At 35.9% G+C, this 18,502-nt stretch overlaps 2 protein-coding genes and 1 long non-coding RNA gene across 5 annotated transcripts; 2 read left to right on the forward strand and 1 right to left on the reverse strand.

Annotated features, from left to right (window-relative positions):
- The first annotated feature begins 249 nt into the window (after positions 1 to 249).
- Positions 250 to 5,758, forward strand: SIEL (ARM repeat superfamily protein). Its single transcript, XM_059606386.2, has 8 exons — positions 250 to 1,060; positions 1,424 to 1,501; positions 2,168 to 2,401; positions 2,527 to 2,718; positions 3,210 to 3,350; positions 3,453 to 3,542; positions 3,621 to 4,159; positions 4,617 to 5,758. The coding sequence occupies exons 1-8, from the start codon at positions 392 to 394 to the stop codon at positions 5,533 to 5,535; spliced, it is 2,862 nt and encodes a 953-aa protein (XP_059462369.2). The 5' UTR covers positions 250 to 391; the 3' UTR covers positions 5,536 to 5,758.
- Positions 5,759 to 5,780: 22 nt separating this feature from the next.
- On the forward strand, positions 5,781 to 6,750 carry LOC132191398 (uncharacterized). The gene is made up of 2 exons (XR_009441275.2): positions 5,781 to 6,269; positions 6,377 to 6,750. It is a non-coding gene; the product is annotated as an uncharacterized LOC132191398 (long non-coding RNA).
- Positions 6,751 to 6,793: 43 nt separating this feature from the next.
- On the reverse strand, positions 6,794 to 13,718 carry LOC132191396 (influenza virus NS1A-binding protein). Of its 3 annotated transcripts, XM_059606389.2 has the most exons (12): positions 13,596 to 13,718; positions 12,173 to 12,348; positions 11,610 to 11,791; positions 11,003 to 11,123; positions 10,527 to 10,891; positions 10,340 to 10,417; positions 9,051 to 9,378; positions 8,770 to 8,969; positions 8,491 to 8,567; positions 8,026 to 8,127; positions 7,364 to 7,550; positions 6,794 to 7,261 (listed from the first exon to the last, which is right to left on the reverse strand). In XM_059606389.2, exons 2-12 carry the CDS (start codon positions 12,345 to 12,347, stop codon positions 7,163 to 7,165), a joined length of 1,914 nt encoding a protein of 637 aa, XP_059462372.2. In that variant the 5' UTR covers position 12,348; positions 13,596 to 13,718; the 3' UTR covers positions 6,794 to 7,162. The 3 variants fall into 3 exon arrangements, with proteins under 3 accessions (XP_059462372.2, XP_059462371.2, XP_059462373.2); XM_059606388.2 differs by having other exon boundaries at positions 10,527 to 11,123; XM_059606390.2 differs by lacking the exons at positions 12,173 to 12,348; positions 13,596 to 13,718 and adding an exon at positions 11,907 to 11,966 and having other exon boundaries at positions 10,527 to 11,123.
- Between the last annotated feature and the right edge of the window lie 4,784 nt (positions 13,719 to 18,502).

The raw sequence follows: 18,502 nt of genomic DNA on the forward strand, positions 1-18,502 counted from the left end.
GTAATTAATCTTTATACTAGTCGTTTTTTTTTGTTTTTGTTTTTTTTTTTTTAAAAAAAAAAAGAAGATATAAGAATTAATTTACAGTGACACATAAGAACAATAAGATAAATAAATAGCCACTAAAATAATTAATTGATCACATAAGTATACATATCATGAGGTTATAAAAACAAATGGTAAAAAGGTTTAAGTATAGGACTTTTAGCAGCCTCTCAGCAAACCTCCCTAAAGTTTTCACAGCACAGTCATGGTATTTAATCAAACGACATGTAGTACACGTGTGTTTTCTTTTCACCAGACGACATGACTACGACGCTGTTTCTCTGCAGTGAGATACTCTTCCTGTAAAGCCCTAACCACTGTCAGACCAAACCTTCGCTCTGCTTCAATGGCGCAACACGTGCTCCGCACGTGCGAACAACCTCTTAGCAGCCTCTCAGCAAACCTCCCCCACCAACCTCTCTCTCCCAAAACCCTAGCTACTTTCAGATCCCTCATCATCGCACCCTCCACTCCCGAATCCACGATTTCCTCAATTTTCGAAGCCCTAAATCGCTCGCTTGAACTCAGTCGCGACCCGGTCGTCCTTCACCAAACCCTAAAGCTCCTCTCCGACATTGCATCCCAACGCCCCAACCTCTCTCGCCTCGTCTCCGACTCGGTCCGCTCCCACTCGCCCCTCTCTTCCGAGTCGACCCGCCTCACCGCCGAGTCGCTCGACGTGCTCGCCTCGATCGCGGACAGCGACGGAACCCTAGTGGAGCTCGACGACCGGTCATTCGTCTCTTTGTGCTTCGGTCCCTCCGTGTCCGTACGGTCATGGCTTCTCAGAAATGCCGAGCGGTTCTGCATTGGGCCGTACGTGTTGCTCACTCTGTTTCTAGGGTTTACCAAGGACCCCTACCCGAACGTGAGGAAGATCGCTCTGGATGGGCTCGTTCGATTGAGCAAGCCCGGTGTTATCGAGGACCCTGGTATGATTCAGGGCTGTTATTGCCGTGCCGTTGAGCTTCTTTGTGACATGGAAGATTGCGTAAGATCCGCTGCGGTTCGCGCCGTAAGATATTTGTCTCTAAAATGCATTTTCCTTTTCTTTGTCATTGTAATTGTATCTATAATTTAGTATCTCTCCATTTTGTGGAAACCATTTCATCGTCCATATTAGATTTTATAGATTTAATGGTTTATATATTATATTGCTATATCATTTATTGAAACAATATTGCTTGAGTTCTACCAATGAGAAGTAGAGTGCAAAGGATAAGATGATGATAACAATTTATTTTACTTCCCCATTTAATTATAGTTTTTTTGTTATGTGTTGCATGGGATCAACAAGACGGTTGGTTTTCACGTTGTAGTATGTAAACCTTGCGGAAGGGATTGATGCTAATGGACTTTCTCTGTGCTGTGAATTTAGGTGAGTGCATGGGGTCTGATCCTTGTAGCATCCAACCCAGAGGCAAAACTGTATTGGTCAGATGACTTATTCATCAAGGTATTGCTTAAGACTTTTCTTTGTAATTTATGTGACATTGTTGTCCTCTCTTATTTCTACTGTATGCATCAAATTTGATCGTGTTATTGTTCCTGGCGCATCAACAGATGAATGCTTACGTAACTTTATTGTCAATTATGTTCTGTGGAATTAGCTTGACTATGCTTGTTTATGATGCTGTTGTAGTTTTATCATGCATCTTTAAGAATTTTGTCTCCATCAAGTAACCTTATAAAAATTAGAATAAATAAAGAGTACTTTTGTTCAGGCAGTAGACGGGAAGGAACTATCTGTGGTGCTTGGTTATAAATTTGACCCAATTTTCTCGCATAGGTTCCTGTAATTTTTGTGTTAGGCATGTCATGAGTTCAACTGTTATTGTATTCTGGCATTAATATAGTAAATATACTCTCTCTTTCCCCTCTGCGATGTTCTTAATAAGTATCCACATCCTTGCAATTTTGGATAGGTGCGCTAATCTGATTGAGTCAAATATTGTCTAGGGGCTCTTCGAGGAAATAAATCATCACCCTTACCTTGCATCAGGTGTATGGTAGGACATTCCCTTCCTATCATATTGTCTCAATGTATGTTATTTCATCTGACTATTTTAAGCATTTTGTGGGGTTCTTACCATGATATCTCATGCATTGTGTACACTTGCAGCTCTGTTCTATGGGAAGAGATATGAGCATGGAGGTCCGAGTTGAAGTTTTCAATGCCCTTGGGAAGATAGAAATGGTGTCTGAGGATATTCTTTTACAAACCTTATCTAAGAGAGTACTAGGGATCACAAAAAAGATGACATCTCGTGGTCAGTTCCCTGCTGAACAATTTGAAATATTGGCATCGAGCATGGCTGGAGTTTTAGTGCATGGACTTGAGGATGAATTCTATGAGGTAACTTTTGTTGCCCGTCATTCCCGTTCTTTCTATTACATTGAACACAGTTCTATATGGATTAGATCCACTTTCTCATACACATTCTCCGTGATTATATGCTGGTGTTTGTGCTAAATCTGAAGGTTAGAAAGTCTGCCTGTCATTCCTTCCGTACACTCACCATCATCTCTGCTGAGTTCTCTGGGAAAGCATTAGATTTGTTAATGGATGTACTAAATGATGATTCAATATTTGTCCGATTACAAGCTTTGGAGACTATGCTGCATATGGCAACCTGTGGCCATCTAAACGTGCAAGGAACACACATGCATATGGTAAATTTCTGATCCTTCAGGATGACCCTGACTAGATTTCCAATTATACTGTATATTAAGTGTTTGATGAATTTCGCTTTGCATACTGTCTATGAATGCAAGATGCGGATCATTTAGATAGTTCTGTATAATAGATATTTTTAGTGTTTAATTCAAATCTACCTAGCGAAGGTTATCTCACAGGATTGGATTCCATGGAGTGACTGTGTGACTGAAATTTGAGTGTGGAATATCGATGGAATTGCTTCAGATAAAGTTCTTCAGTATTCTGAACTCCTAACTAATAGGGATATTTTTTTTCTCCTTTGGGTATTCCTCCTAAGGTTGTTCTTCCAATTTTTTTGTCCAAATAAATCGTGATTATATTCCCTCTTTTGGTATATTCTGTTTAACATTTGTTTGGTTGGCATTCTTTAACAATTTCAACTTGCTCATTGTAAGTGGTCCATTTATACTTGTTTTCTGATTATGTACATGGTTTGATCTTGCAGTTTCTTGGCACTCTATCGGATGGTAATACAATCATCAGATCTACTACGTGGAAAATACTTAAATTAGTGAAGCTGCCAAATATAGAGTTATTTAGATTATTTGTTGATGGCCTCATTGGAAGTTTGGAAAAACATCCACAGGTTTGTTTTGTTGGACCCAGTGTGTCTATATATGTATGTATGCTTGTAAATTTCTTCTTTATTCTGTTACTTCTTTGGCTGATTCATATTACTTCTTTCCAGGATGAAGCTGAGATATTCTCTGCTTTGTTTCACATTGGCCGAAATCATGGGAAATTTGTGGTGTCCATTATCAACGAGGTTTCTGAGGAGGTTAGTATGCTTTTAAAGGGTAATCATGAGATCTAATTCAACTATTGATCGTTTTCTCTGCCTTTTCGTTTACTTCAGGTAGAGCCGGCTTCTGAGGGCAAGCTGGGCTTTGATAGTGCAAGAGTGGCTGCATTGCTAGTTTTGGCCATTTCAGCTCCACTATCACATAAGCAGCGTGCTTGCAGTATTCCACCTAGAATATTTTCTTATGCAGTTACATTGCTGGGAAGGATCTCTGCTGCTTTGACTGATGTAATGAGTCAAGATGCTCTTTTGACTTACTTGACTCAATGCAGTAGATCGACAAGATTCTCTACAACAGAGTTAAATTTCAGAGAGATGGAGCCAGATTTGCCTGTAATTGATATTCCAAATAGCACTAGCAATGAGATCAGTGATAATGTTGGGACACCATTGCAGCTAGAAGAGCATGGGACCTCCAAACTTCAGCCTTGGACAATGACGGAGACAATGGAAGTAGCAGCTCCGCTTGTAGGATTCCAGCTGCAGGTTCATCAGGAAGAAATGAAGGCCATGAATCTTATCCTTTCAAAGGTCAAAGATATTTGGCCATTAATACTATCAGGATTTACGAAAGAAGTACTAAGGACTCTAAGGTTGTAATATTGTATTCTTTTCCATTGACATGTTTTCTATTTCTATTTATGGAGTTTGGTTTTATATATGTGTCCTAACCCTTCAAGCCTCCTTTTAAAAGTCTGTTTAGCCTTCATGTTTTGGGCTGTATACCATTCTTAGTCTATATGGACCGATGGTAAAGGAGACAACATGGGAGACTCTCAGCCATAAATGTAGATCCATCTGTTATGATTCTCTGAGCTTAGGGTGCTTTATTAAGGAAGAAACCCCAGCTGGCTCCTGGGATTGAGTGACATCTGTCATCACAGGGGACTGCATGTTCAACAATATGAATTATTAAGTACATGGATTCCTTTTAAAAAAAAAAAGAAAAAATTGAATGTCCCTCATAACCCAATATTCTGCATGTTTTGAATTGCCAGATTTGTTTACAACTTCCCTGTATAAGACCCTTTTTCTCACTCTCTAATGCAGGAGTTTTAAGGAAGAGCTGGCAGCATTCACCTCTGAGTCACTTGGATCTGTTGGCGCTGTAGCATTTACATTGCAGTATCTCCGGGTAATGAAACATCTTGCAAAGGTTTGGGAACACTTCCTGCCTGCAAAAAAGCTTTGTTCTTCTGGAATGGGAGAATTGGACCTTGTATTGGGAAAACTAGGCATTGGGCTTAGAGAAATGAGGAGTACGTTTACAGGTTTGTCTTTAGAACAGGAGTCGCAAATCTTAGAGCTGATACTTCTGACTCGTACTCTCAGGTTGTGTAAAGTTGAAATCTGCTGCCATTTTTCTACTTTGAAAAAGCTATCTGCTACACTGTCAGATGTAAATTCTATTCTCAAATCAGGATCTATTGAGCCATCTAATTTTGTTAGTGAAGTTGGAAAATTATTGTGCCTAATTGGAACCTCTAGCAGTGGAACTTCCTGCAGTCCATTTCTGTTTAAGGAATTGCTTCAACATTTCTCCCTTAAGCAGTTTGTGCTTTGTGGAAGGCTCGATCAGGTTAGGGCAGAACTTGTTGTTCCTGATAATGACTCTGAAAATCCTCTTCATTTTGTTCCACGACTACCTGTTGGTATACCGTGCAAGATTACTCTTCATAATATATCGAGTGAGAATAAGTTGTGGCTGAGAATGACTATGGATGATGAGTCAACTCAGTTTGTGTTTTTGGATTTGAACCTCTTTGGAAGCAGTGCCGAGGTCAGAAAATTTACGTACGTGGTGCCCTTTTACAGAACCCCCAATGCAATTTGTTTCACATTGAGGGTCTGTCTAGGTATGGAATGCTTGTTTGAGGATGTTTCACGTGTCGAAAAATATGGGGGTCCAGAACGTGAGCTAACGTATCTTTGCAAAGAAAAGGAAGTTTGTCTCTCCACGATTATTTAAGACTGAATTGTTTGTTTTAGTCTATTATGGCAGTTCAAAGCATTACTCTTTATCTTTGCATATAAGATTTCTTCCATCGAAGAATCAAATGGATTGAATGAATCAATGATGGTAGACCCTATTAAGTATTTCACTCATCTGGACGGTCGTGGAAAATGGCATTCATCAGCCTGAAGAGGGTGTAGACCAGCTTTATATGCTAGTCTTGAATAAGTATAGACTTATTTTTAAGTTATGGGGGTAGGTACATTGATTTTCAAGTACAAGACTAGAGGAACCAGCTCATTTCTGCTCCTCCAACATTGTACCAAAGAATCCCTTCTGGTTACCACTCTCCTCTTTCAAGTAGTTTGCTTGGCAATTTCCTCTAAGTTGGATGACTTGGAAGCTTTTGAATTGCACACACTTATATATTCTGTTTATCTTTTCTGAAGGTATGTTTCAGCCCTAAAGTTTTGAGCCTTTTTATTTTGATTCCCGTTCTTCCCCAACCTCCATATCTGCAGTGTGGTTTTCTGGGTTCTTGCGCTACTAAAGGGTAAAAATGGCGAAAGAATTGAGAAGATGAATTAGCTGATAGCTTTTGAGAAGATGAATGAGCTGATAGCTTTTGAGCTGACGTTGTTCTGAAATCTTATTTAATATCTAACCCTTTTAAAGATGCCTGTCTCTGCATTTTTGTTGAATGTGGAAGCTGTAGACACTTCTGGATCAAATGCTCAAATCCTGTAATGGTAAGTTTTGACCCCTCAAATTTTTTCACCATTTTCTTTTTATTTTTATTTTATTTATTTATTTTTAATTTATGTTTGCATGTATGCTGGGTTGGATTATTGTGAAGGGATAAAGCAGCCAGAGTGGCTATACTTGTGCACACGCTGTATAAGAGGTTTTTGTTAATTGAACGAAGATGGGAGTATCGATTTTATTTAACGTCAGACTCGAGGATAAATTTATGGGAAGTCTGTAAAGCTCACACAGTCACTGCCTCCTTCCCTTCCCCCCGTCCCATAAACTTATGGGAAGTCTGTAAAGCTCACACAGTCGCTGCCTTCTTCCCTCTCCCCCTCCCCCGTCCCATTAACGGAGATTGTTGATAAGGACATTTGCAAGTAACATTGATTGTATTTTTGTCAGGACCCATTCCTCTATGTATACTTTTAGCGGCCCTTCAAATTCTTTTGAAGGATCTATCAAAGATTGAATTCTTGCTTTGGTAATGAGCAACCAGCCATGACTGCTAAAGAAGAAGCATGACACCAAACCACATCCATTACTATTCTTTTCAACTATTGGTGATTTTAGCCCATCATGGGCGCACCACTCAATCGTTTCTCATCACAAGCGTGACTATACCCAGAACAAATTGATGGTATTTCTTACTAAACTTCAAGATATAATAGGGCATCAATATTCAAAAATCTTAGAAGCAGCAAAAACTGATGGCCGCTATATATAAAGACACTCGTATGCAAGCCACAACATTTCTTCGGCATGCGCATTTCCATCCCATAACACCTTACTAACAAAAGACTGAGGCTAAGTTGCCTATTTCAATGGCCATCATATCAATTAGCTTCTTCTTCTTCTATACACTTGAGTAATATCAACTACGTGAAGCCTCCCTTCATATCTGATTATAAACAAAAGCTGACAGGAAGCACCTTTTCCCAATGGCCCTTGTGGAGGTTTCTTGCCAACCCTGGCCATCCTTGTAAGTTTCAATCTGTCATTATATCACAAAGGAAAATCAGCAGTTGAAATTGATGAGACCAAACAAAAAAAAAAAAATTGAGCATCAGAGAAACCATGGCAAAATGTAACTCACTGTGTCAACAAGGTTTTGGCCAACTTGAACCCCTCCAATTACATAGATAGATTCATTGACAACACCAACCGCAGAATACCCCCTAGGTTTTTTCATTGGTTCCCCAGTCATCCATGATTCGAGACGTGGATCAAATATTTCCACACTTGGAACCATAGCACTTCCATCATATCCACCCAGAGCATATCTGTAAAAAGTAAACATTGATAGTGAGACGTGAATGCACCGAAATTTAAATATCAAAATTCGAAAAGAGAAAAGTAAAGAGCATAATTTCACACAATCAATGTCAAAATAATTCTGTTCAGAGCAGCCCCCATTCATGAACACATCAATCTACAAATTAGGTGTCTGATTGTTGCGGATTATTTGGAAACAGTATACAGTTTCATATTTAATAAAGGTCAAACTTTTTTTCTCTTTATTAATTTCTATGTGAAATTTCTCGTCCTTGCTAAAAAAAATATTAACAAATAAAAAACTTAATATTATGCTTTCCTCTGTTGAAAATGAAAAACTATAGCTTTCAAAACAGCTCAAGTTTGGACAGAATGATACGTATCTATATGCCCAAGACATATCTAATAATCTAGTGCACCATCATATATTTCCTTGGACACTCATGTGCAAGGTCATTGATAGAGTACAAATGAAAAACTTACAGTTTTTCATTCAAAACAACCAGGGAATGGGAGCCCCTCTTTGTACCCATACTCGCAATTCTGGTCCAAGAATGTTCTCTGGGGTCAAATCTCTCAGCAGACCTGAGGCAGAAGAAAATTCCAGTCAGCCCTTGATACAGAGGCATTTAAAAATACAAAAAGACAATCTTCAAGATGCAGTAATTCTACAGTTTTCCTTCGTTCTAAATGTATTAAGCTCTCTTAAACTATTATGTGCCTCATTTGTGTAGTGTATGAGTGTGTACATACCCCTTTTTTCCTGTGTGTGCATGCTGCTTATGTGTATGTGGGTTTGTATTCACACGTATTTTGTTGGGCCAAAAAACACATAGATATGTTCTTCTCAATGTATCTCTGAGTCCATGCATGTTGATGTGAACACATGGATATATATATAAACACAGGTTTAGAGAGAAACTGAGAAACAAAGAAGTGATGTCTTACTTCAAGTAATCGTTCCCATCATATCCACCAGTAGCATAAAGCACCCCATTCAGTTCCGCTGCAGCAAGAGCGAACCGCTGGGAAAATGAAAGAAACACGCTTGAGGACTAAGTTTTAATCAATTTGCACAAACATAAAGTATTTGAGAAACAGGAGGATGTACCTTAAGGGCCAGAAACACATAAGATAATGAATGAGGCATGAGTTATGAAACACAAGTAACTTGTACCTTGAGCTAAGCAATATATATTACCTTTTAAACTAACCAATATATATTACCTTTTGTAACATTGACTGCGTTGGGATCCATCTTCCAATGTCTAAATCAAGCATTTCAACATCTGAAAAACTTTCGACACCATTCCCCCCACCAATGGAAAATATTTTGTTATCTAGAGTAGCTCCAGCTAAACTTCCCTTTTTCTGACTCAGTGAAGGGCGCAAGGTCCACTGATCATTAGCTGGTCTGTATGACTCAACTTCACAGGAAGTTGATAGAAATGTTAGCAAATCTTGGACTCCAGTAAAAACATTTTTGAAAAGTCGTTAGGAGTTCATACCTGTGTCATACCACATATAACCGTCTCCACCACCAAATACGTAAAGCTCATCATTCAACTGTGCAACTGAAGCATATGAACGGACAGAGCTCATTGGCCTAAGAGATTTTATCACATCCTGAGAAGGATAGTAAGTATCCAATGCTGACAACCACGATTCACTATCATATCCTCCTACTAGAAATATTGACTCATTAGGATCCAAATGCAGCTCATCAACTTCCTCAATAACCATCTCATTAACAAGTGCCTCAGTAGGACTGGACACAGGTTCCAACGTCACACAACAATGATCTTTCAACTGCTGAATTTCTATTTCAGCCTCCATCTGCACAACCAGGGTAAATGGTGTTCATCCAAACATGAAGTACAGGAGCAAAATAGAAAATTGAGTGTACACGTCCCACAAACAATTTATAGGCGTGCAGTAGCAAGTTCCAACAAAAAAGAGGCATAGCATAAGCATGAAGCCTCTGGCGTATCGATTGTAATTCTAATTTGAAATGAAAAGGTTGGACATATGAACTGTAAGTTACTTGCCGTTATCATTTATTTAATACCTAGATATTGAAATAAACTTTATTTTTAATTTCTCCTCCAAGCTTCTTCCATGTTCATGGGCCTGAAATTTTCAATTAATTACCTAATCAACCAATCAGAGCAACTCTGTGTCCTCATTTTCCACAATCCAGTAGGAGTAACATCTGCACGAGGTTTTTTCAACTTTAATAAACCTTAAATTCAATAATCCTAATTTATGACAAAATCCATTCAAGGTATCATTTTTCTTTGTCCAACACCTTTTGTTCCTCTTCCGTTTTTTTTTTAGTAAGTCAAAATATACATCAAAATCATTGTATATAACAAAAGAAAGGTACATCATTTATTTATAACTTGCAGAAATCTATGATACTAAATGGGAATTTACTGAAAAATCAATCATCAACATCAAAAAGATTACAAATTTGATTGGGCAACATTTCATAAAAAGTTCAAACTGAATTCATACCATCAATTCTACTGCTAACTGCGGTTTTCAAATGGCCGCATGTGCATTCCTTCATATGCCAATCAGAATAAGATCAAGCCACTAAATTCCCAAGGGATGATCAAACAAACCCAAGTGCAAGCTTTTTACTTTGCTTATTTAACTTTTTTTTGTGATTGATAATTTTATTGAAAGAAAAGGGCAAAGCTACTTTGCTTATTTAACTATCCAAGATATAAGGGTCTAAAAACAGTTATAGAAAATGGAAAACTTCAAACATTAAGAGCGTAGCAAGGAATACCAGCTTCTGCTCCAAAATACGCATCTTCTGAGTTTGTTCTTCAGTAAAAGCCTTTAGCTCTTGTACCTCTTGACTCAACTACATATACACATAAGAACATATGAGAATGATTGTAAACAATACCAGACCTAAAAGGGACGCCATGTTTAGAAGTCATTGAATGTGGACAACTGACATCCTCAATTACCTGAGCTATGGTTGACTGACACTCAGCTGATGAATGGGGGCTCTCTTCTTTTTTCTCTTCTACACCTGTTGGCTTCCCTAGAAATGTTTTGTCTTCCAATTGAATACCATTCATAACAGCAGTATCGTCTACAAAACCCAACACAGGCATGTCTTGATGTTCACAGCGAAGAGCCAATTCTTTCAGTTTCATTAATATGACATTTTTCTCATCTTGTTCGACTAACTTTGCATCTAATTCAGCTTCCAATGGCCGGTTGTCTTCATCAAATGAAGAAGCAACATCTGTAGAATCCGATTTCTGACTCGAGTGATCAGAATGCTCAATTTCCAAAGCAAGTGCCTTAAACCCTTTACCTTTCCTTCCTGCATCATTCGGGGGAAGAGCTTGAAAAATAGTTCTCCACTTTGCAGCACTCTGTGCTACAGAAGTACCTGGAGCAACTGCTAAAGATGCTAATAAGGAAATGAGCCTACTTGTTTGAGCATGGTCTAGCTCAAATCTGAAATGGGTCTGAGAGTAGTAGTTGTCGGCAATTATAGGTTTAAACTGATTTTCAAGAAGTGGTTGGCACTGCAGGCGGACACGGATTTGAACCTTTTTGTAGAAAGCAGCACAAAATGAGTATCAGACCCATCTGTTGAACAAAATGCAACATATAGCGTCAAGTACATTTACCCCCCTCTAACAACCATCCTTTCTACAATGTCCTCAAATGTTTCAATTTTTGCAATTTATCCCCTAATCTACCATTGGGGTTGCAATGTCCCCCTTCTGTGAATCAAAATGAAATACCCTCAATAAGATAAAAAAAACTTACCATTTCTTTTTTCTTTTTTCTTTTTTTCTCTTTTTCTTGTATCTTATAGAGGATATTTGTCATTTTGGGTCACAGAAGGGAGGACATTGCAACCCCAATGATAGATTGAAGGGGGGGGGGGGGGGGGGGGGGGGGGGGGGGGAGGCGTGTGGGGTAGGCATTGCAAAAATTGAAACATTAGGAAGACATTGCAAAAAAGACGATAGTTAGAGAGGTGAGTAAATGTAGTTTCCCCCAACGTACAAGAAAATTTCATATGATACCTGTGCAGGATATAATGTTTTCTCTGAACCATCAGTGGTCCAGCCATAAGGGTTAATATTCATTTGGCCAGTGCTAGCAGCCTCAAAGATTCCATGGAGTTTTCTATCACTGTAGTTGAATAGGAACAGGGGCAAGCCAGGATCAATATTCTTCACATATGAAAAGTGTTGAGCTGGTAAGCCTGTCAAAGTTGAAAAATATATTTCATATTCTGTTGGAGCCAAATATATGAAGAAAATGACAAATCAGCAGCAAACATGTTGCTCACAAAATAAGATTTATAGTTTGTAATGTACAGAAATAATGCGCTTCACTTGTTCTTCTGATCATGATGCTTTAGCGCTTATAGAAGGGAGTTCAAGGTACAGCTAGCAGTTACGATTAGAGTACAATTAATAGGAAGAAATTCAGTATAATCTTGACATAATTTGCTATAGGAAGCATTTTTTTAATTACTAAGAAAGCTTCACAATACAAAACGAGAATTGAAACCCCAAAGAGAAAGACAAAATCAAAAGTAAGTTGCTAGACACGCAACGAGCAACGAGGGTAGATGACTGACCAAAGAGTTGTTTAAAGAAACATTCTTTTATGGTGCTGTTCGTGCAACCAAAAATGACCCCACCCAGCTGACTCTTCCCCAAATTTCTGGTGGAGACAGAGCTACTCAATGGATTTGGAGAAGAAGATGCACTTTCATTAATAATAAACGTCAGTGTTTTCCTCCCTGGAACCATTCTGTAATTCAAAGAGGCAAAACCATATCAGAAACCCAGATAATAAATGAATACTTATGCTGCCACAAGAGCCATACGCGTGATACACCACAAGCATGGAAAAGGGTGGGAAGGAATTAAAGAGATATTGGTCAACCATGAAGGATCATGAAACACATCTAAGACTAATCACTCTTAGGAATGTACCCATGGCTAGACAACTATGAAAGAAGAAAGCTATTAATTAAGCATATTTAATTGAAGATAGTGAGATCACTGGTGAAAAAACTATAGGGGACAAAAGTTGAAATGAAGTCATTGACTTCCTCCCAAGGCAAGTTGTCACTAAACCACATTAAAAGGCATCAAAAATGCAATTTTGACAATTGCATGACAATTTACAATATGGGGTTGTGTGAGTTATCTCGATCAATTATGATAAGGCTTTTGAGGTATTGAGCTCAGTTTAACTGAGTGCATGAAGCACAAGCCTGAGACACCATTGAATGCAACTTATGTAGCTCATGAACATCAATCAATAATATTTCGGAGCAGAGAACATATTATGAGCTTAAAGGTTCATTCCTCGGGCAATACCACAAGAAGCATAAATTCAAATATCATTCACCAAAAAATAAATAAAGAAGAAGAAGAAGAAGATCTTGAACACTGTGAATCCCATTATTGCTCTAAAATATCAGCCAACAGAAATACAAAAGCATAATACTTTGAAATAAATGAACAAAAAATTATCATATCGACAATTAGTAACATATTAAAGCGAAGAAATCAATAGTAATATATTAAATATAGCACAAGCACACTACAGAAATATAATTCCAAAGAAACCACATAGAAAATAAACAAACGAAATGCGAAATAGGCAAATAGCATTCAATACCCATTGAATAGACCCCAGAAGTACCAAATGGCTATAATGGTATGGTTCATCAAAATCTAAAAGGACTCATCAAAAACGCAAGAAATGAAAGAACAGCATAAAGAAAAGGAAAGAAAACAAGAAAATCGCACAAACCCAGTTCTCTTATTCTAATAACCCAATCGACCAAGACCCTAAAACCCATAAACTCCGCGGCCAAAAAAAATCCAAAAAAAAAAGAAAAAAGAAAAAGAAAAGTAAAAAGAAAAGACAAAAAAGTTGATCGTCTAAATCAAATCAATCCATTCACAAAACTCCTCGCATTGTTTGCCTTACTCGTTCAGAAACATAAAGCGAACGGATTTTCAGAGAGAGAGAGAGAGACGTACTCTGAGAGTGGGGTTTTTGGGCACCAAAACCTTCGAGGAAACTCACGCGAAGCGCGAAATGGAACGACAACGAGAGCAACTTATATGACAAGCAAAGACACAGAGTAGTGGAGCAGAGCTGCAGAGGCAGGTTGACACGTCATTACTCAAAATGGAAACTTTGGAATTGGGTTTCTCATTCAGTAATCCACATTTTTTATGCACTTTCTCCACAAGTAATGAAAGAAACCTTGCTTTTTTATTTTGGGATTTTTCTTTTTAGGTCTCATTTTATTATTTGGTCAATTTTAGACTTGAGTTTACAAAGATTTATAATATGTGAAATTTCTCAAAAAAAAAAAAAAATCTATCTTTTTATTTGAATAAATAACAGAAATGAGATTAAAAAAAAAACAAAAAAAAAACTATTATATCATTCTTATTAAAAGTTTTATTTTTTTAAAAAAAAAAAATCCAATGAGGTGCCACCCTTGAAACAAAATGGTGGCTCAGCTCCAATGAATAATGCTATAAGTTTTTTTAGAGTCCTCATAGAGTCATCACAAATGTGATGTAGCTTTTAAAATCACCAATAGATCAAAAGTCAATCAATCACATTTTAAATTTAACAACGGTAATTTTAAAAGCCACATCAGATTTGTGATGACTCTAAGAGAATTCTATAAAGACTTATAGCATTACTCGGCTCTAAGTTTCCAACCACTAATACAGACTAGCTAGAGATGATCATTTTTTAATTTTTTTTGTTTTATTATTGTAATTTTCTAATGAGAATGACATAATAGTATTTGCTGTTATTTTATTATTTATTTGAGAAAAAAAATTGATAAAATTTATTGATTTTAAATTTTTGTAAACCCAAATTTTAAATTGATAAAATTAAAAATTGAAATCTAAAAGGCAAAAATTGAAGAAAAAATATATATATATAATAAAGAATTCCAAAAACTTATAATGCGTTTCAATAGTACAGAAATGCGGTCTGCGTGTTTACCTTTTTGTACAGAATGTTTTCTTCGCCATGGGTTAATGCCTTTATTGCAGATCACATGGTTTACATTTTGCAAGAATCTCAACTAGAAAAAGGGCAGCCACTGTACTATTAAGAGAAATATTATACAATATATTTTTATTTTATTTTATAGATGTATTATTGTCGATCAGTCCATTTATCAGCCTTTAATTCTTTTTAAAAAAAAATATCTAAAGAGTGATTGACATTATAGTAAAATAAAATAAAACGTAAGATAAAAATATAATATATAGTATTACTCGTGGATTAAATAAAGATAGAAGTATATGGTATGGACGGATTTATGGTCGGCAAGTGATGTACTTAAAGAATAAAGATAAGGGCTTATGATTTTGAATTAACAATTAAGGGATTTTCTTGGTATAAAATTTATTGAGATATTATAGTTTTTATTACAATTTTTTTCTAAATTTATATTTTTTTTAATAAAAATTAACCTAGTGGTTAGTTAGAGTTGTTACAATGCCACGTGCCAGTATTATGAAATAATTGTACGATAAAATTATAATTGTTTGTATTACTTGAAAACAATAATAAACTATTAGGGAAAAATAACCAATATGGCTAGGCCCATATGGGTCAATAAAGAGAGAGGGACAAGGCCTGAAGATAGGAGAAAAAGTGGGCTTCTCTTTTGGGTCATCAATAACCCCAGTCAGAGTTCAAGGCCTGGATTCTGTTACTGTTGATGGGCCTAGAAAACGCTTTGTGGGTTGCCACAAGACGGTTCCGGAGAATAGTTGTAAGAAGATTGGATGGCCAGAATTGGAATTTTACCCTTACAGAGCAGCCGTTGATAAAATGCTCAACCCAAGAAAAGAAAAAGGTTCAAGATTTGTGCCCTATAATAAAGGAAAGTGTTTGGATAAAATTACTTTAATTCAACAGAGGAAGTCGAATTTTGCACAACTACTTTTTCGGTAGAGGGACTTGCAAATACCAAGAAGAAAGGCTCAAAGGCTTGTATAGATGAGCCGGGGAATACTTTTGATGCTTAAGTTAATATGAGATTTTGGGAAAAAACTTTTCTTTCTCAAGAAGATGAAAGTTTCATCTAGTGTATGTTTCGAATGAATGAGGCACTTATCGTTCCTCTTGAACCTTGTTTCTCCTAGTCGAAGACCATGCCTTCCTCGTACCATTATATTACAAGTCGTCCTTAAGTTGGATGATGTGTAATGAAATCAGGGGTAGTTCAATGGCTCCAACAAGAGATGTTTCAAGGAATTATATCTGGTTAGTTATAATGAAAATATATTTTTACCATCTTAAAAAATAAAAAGATAAAAATATTCCTATACTATAAGTCTATAACTAACGGGATATATTCATCGTGGGCTTCTAAAAACGTTTGCTGACATGTCGGGGTTTTTTTTTTTTTTTTTTGACAAATTCACATAGAGGATGAAGAAAATTCAAACCAGTAACTTTCGTTTTATAAAACATAATTCTTAACTGATTGAACTACCTTTAGATACGAGTATTTTTTCTTTTCAAGTAAGGAGAAAGATCGGGTAAAATAAGAGCTGTTATTGTAATTATTGTGTAGCTGCCCAAACGAATTGATGGGTCAACCTGAATTTGGGCTAACTTTTGATCTCAGCCGAACTGAACGGAACCCTTTTGAACCCAAATGTTCATTGAAGGGTGCAACGTGCATTTAGCCACTGATCAAGGACTGGTATTGGAGACATGCAGTGGATGTAAGCGTATAGGGACTTGGAAGACGTTGTCGTTGGGTAATCGCAGGGGTTTCCCAACACCCATCAATCAATCAAATCAAGCACATCAATCGATTGCTTTGCTTTGCTTTAGAATTGAAATTTCTACGTAATATGATGTGTGTTTATCATGTCACATGTAGAAACAACTGTTACCACAAGTGGACTGGTTCGACTCCAAAAACACATGATTAACTTTTCATTTTATTAGTATTAGTTGTTTTTTAATCCATTAATGCCTACTTGATGAAATGTTGTCTCAAGGCAATAGGATCCACGAACTGGTCAGTCATCCATAAAATGACAAGTTTGCCCTCTTAGAATAATTAACCGGAATAAATCAAATAAATAGTAAATATATGAAAACTTCTATGAAATTCGCTTATTTTACCTATTTAAACAAATAAACTTCATTAAAAAAAAAATCATATTTATTAGTAATTGCAATAAATTGGTAGAGGAGTGGATCCGTAAACTGTTCACACAAGGAAGTTGAGGCAAATCCCTTCTAATTGGAAACATAATTTTTTAATTTATTTAAATTAAATAATATTCTATTAATTATAATAAAAAAATATATATATTTTTTTATTTTAATAATATCTATTCAATATAATTTGATATCATTCAATTCAATTTGATAAGAAGAGAATCCTATTTCCTTAATTAGTTGGCTGTCGTGTCCTCCATGGCAACATGGTTCTGAAGACAAACCCCCCAGGACCGACCATATTCATTCAAAGCTCAAGGCCTCCAAGTCAACAGACTCATTAATTCATGAGCTTACTTGTTCAACTCTCCATATATAATTGTTGCACAGTGCCGCTCCTGCTCTTTCTGCAACTCTGACGCTCTCGCCAGCAATTTTACATTTTTGGTTCAAAAATAGCATCTTTATTAGGCTTTTATGCTAAAATGAAAAAAAAAAAAAAAAAAAAAAAAAAAAAAAAAACTGTTGTATTTAGCTTAGCAATTTGAAAGAATATTTAACGATTTGAAGCTCAAGGTTTAGACATCAAATGTAAAAACTGTTAAAATAAATTGTTAAGTAATTAAATTTACTTTTTTTTTACCAGCTTAAGCTTGTAGAATGAATGGTACCTTAACATGATATTAGAACTAAAGATCTTAATCAAACTTTGACTCTATCAATTCACCTTCCATTTAATTAAATATTTTACGTGTTGAGTCTCACTTATTAAAAAGGAGTTTGAATCCACACGTAAAAAAAATATTAAATAAATAATTAAGTAATTAAATTTACTTCTTCCTACTGGCTTAAACTATTAGAATAAATAATAATTTAACAAAAACATTTTTTTCAATCAATTGTTCGTGTTTAATTTCACTTTCTATTTCAACCTTTTAAAAAAAAATTATAGGACACATATTGTAGTTATTTTTAGGCACATGAGCTAAATTCTAAAAGTTTTACTTGTTTCGTTTTTCTCGGAAAAAATTGTGGACAAACAAGTTGTGTCAAGATAATAGGTAGAACCGATTAACCGATTAAATACATTTTGAGAGCTGCTATTTCTCCATCTCTATTTATCGTCTATTCTTTTTTTTGTTTTTCTTCAAAATTAATAATTGTATTTTTGGATTCTACATATGTAATAATTGATTTGAAAATAAGATAGATGAAAAATAAATAATTCAATGCTAATTTTGAAAGTCACATCAACTTTAAGAGAATAAAAAGATGGCCTCTACCATTACTCACAAAGAAGAGATGAAGAAATATCATACATTCTAGGAAAAAAAACCCCATATATCCTTAAATTACTATGAGATTGTCAATATTCTTCATTTGAATTGTGTCAATGTCTTCCAAACTCCAAAATAAAAATATTAATGTACTCTCAATAACAAAAATACTCTTAATAAAAAAAATTAAAAAAGTAAAATTGAGGGTCACTGCACTCACAGACCCAATTTTTTCTTTTTGAATTTACAAAAATATTTTTGTCTTTTATGAATGAACCGTTCATATAAAATGTACTCTAGATAAAATAAACCGTCCAAATAAATACTCTTAATAAAAAAAATTTAAAAAGTAAAATTGAGGGTCACCGCACTCACCAGACCCAATTTGTTCTTTTTGAATTTATAACAGTATTTTTGTCTTTTTGTGAAACAAAATAAGAATATTG

This window comes from Corylus avellana, chromosome 10 (genome assembly GCF_965113065.1).
Source record: "Corylus avellana chromosome 10, dhCorAvel1.hap1.2, whole genome shotgun sequence".
Classification (NCBI taxonomy): domain Eukaryota; kingdom Viridiplantae; phylum Streptophyta; class Magnoliopsida; order Fagales; family Betulaceae; genus Corylus; species Corylus avellana.

Bases quoted from the DNA above. Each gene is read 5' to 3' on its own strand.
- SIEL (XM_059606386.2), top strand. From the start codon at position 392: ATGGCGCAACACGTGCTCCGCACGTGCGAACAACCTCTTAGCAGCCTC. The intron at 3,351-3,452 runs GTTTGTTTTGTT...ACTTCTTTCCAG, and splicing joins GTTTGGAAAAACATCCACAG to GATGAAGCTGAGATATTCTC. The intron at 4,160-4,616 runs GTTGTAATATTG...TCTCTAATGCAG, and splicing joins GAAGTACTAAGGACTCTAAG to GAGTTTTAAGGAAGAGCTGG.
- LOC132191396 (XM_059606388.2), bottom strand. From the start codon at position 12,347: ATGGTTCCAGGGAGGAAAACACTGACGTTTATTATTAATGAAAGTGCA. The intron at 11,792-12,172 runs GTCAGTCATCTA...CAACTTTGACAG, and splicing joins TTTCTTTAAACAACTCTTTG to GCTTACCAGCTCAACACTTT. The intron at 7,262-7,363 runs GTGAGTTACATT...ATATAATGACAG, and splicing joins GCCAAAACCTTGTTGACACA to ATTGAAACTTACAAGGATGG.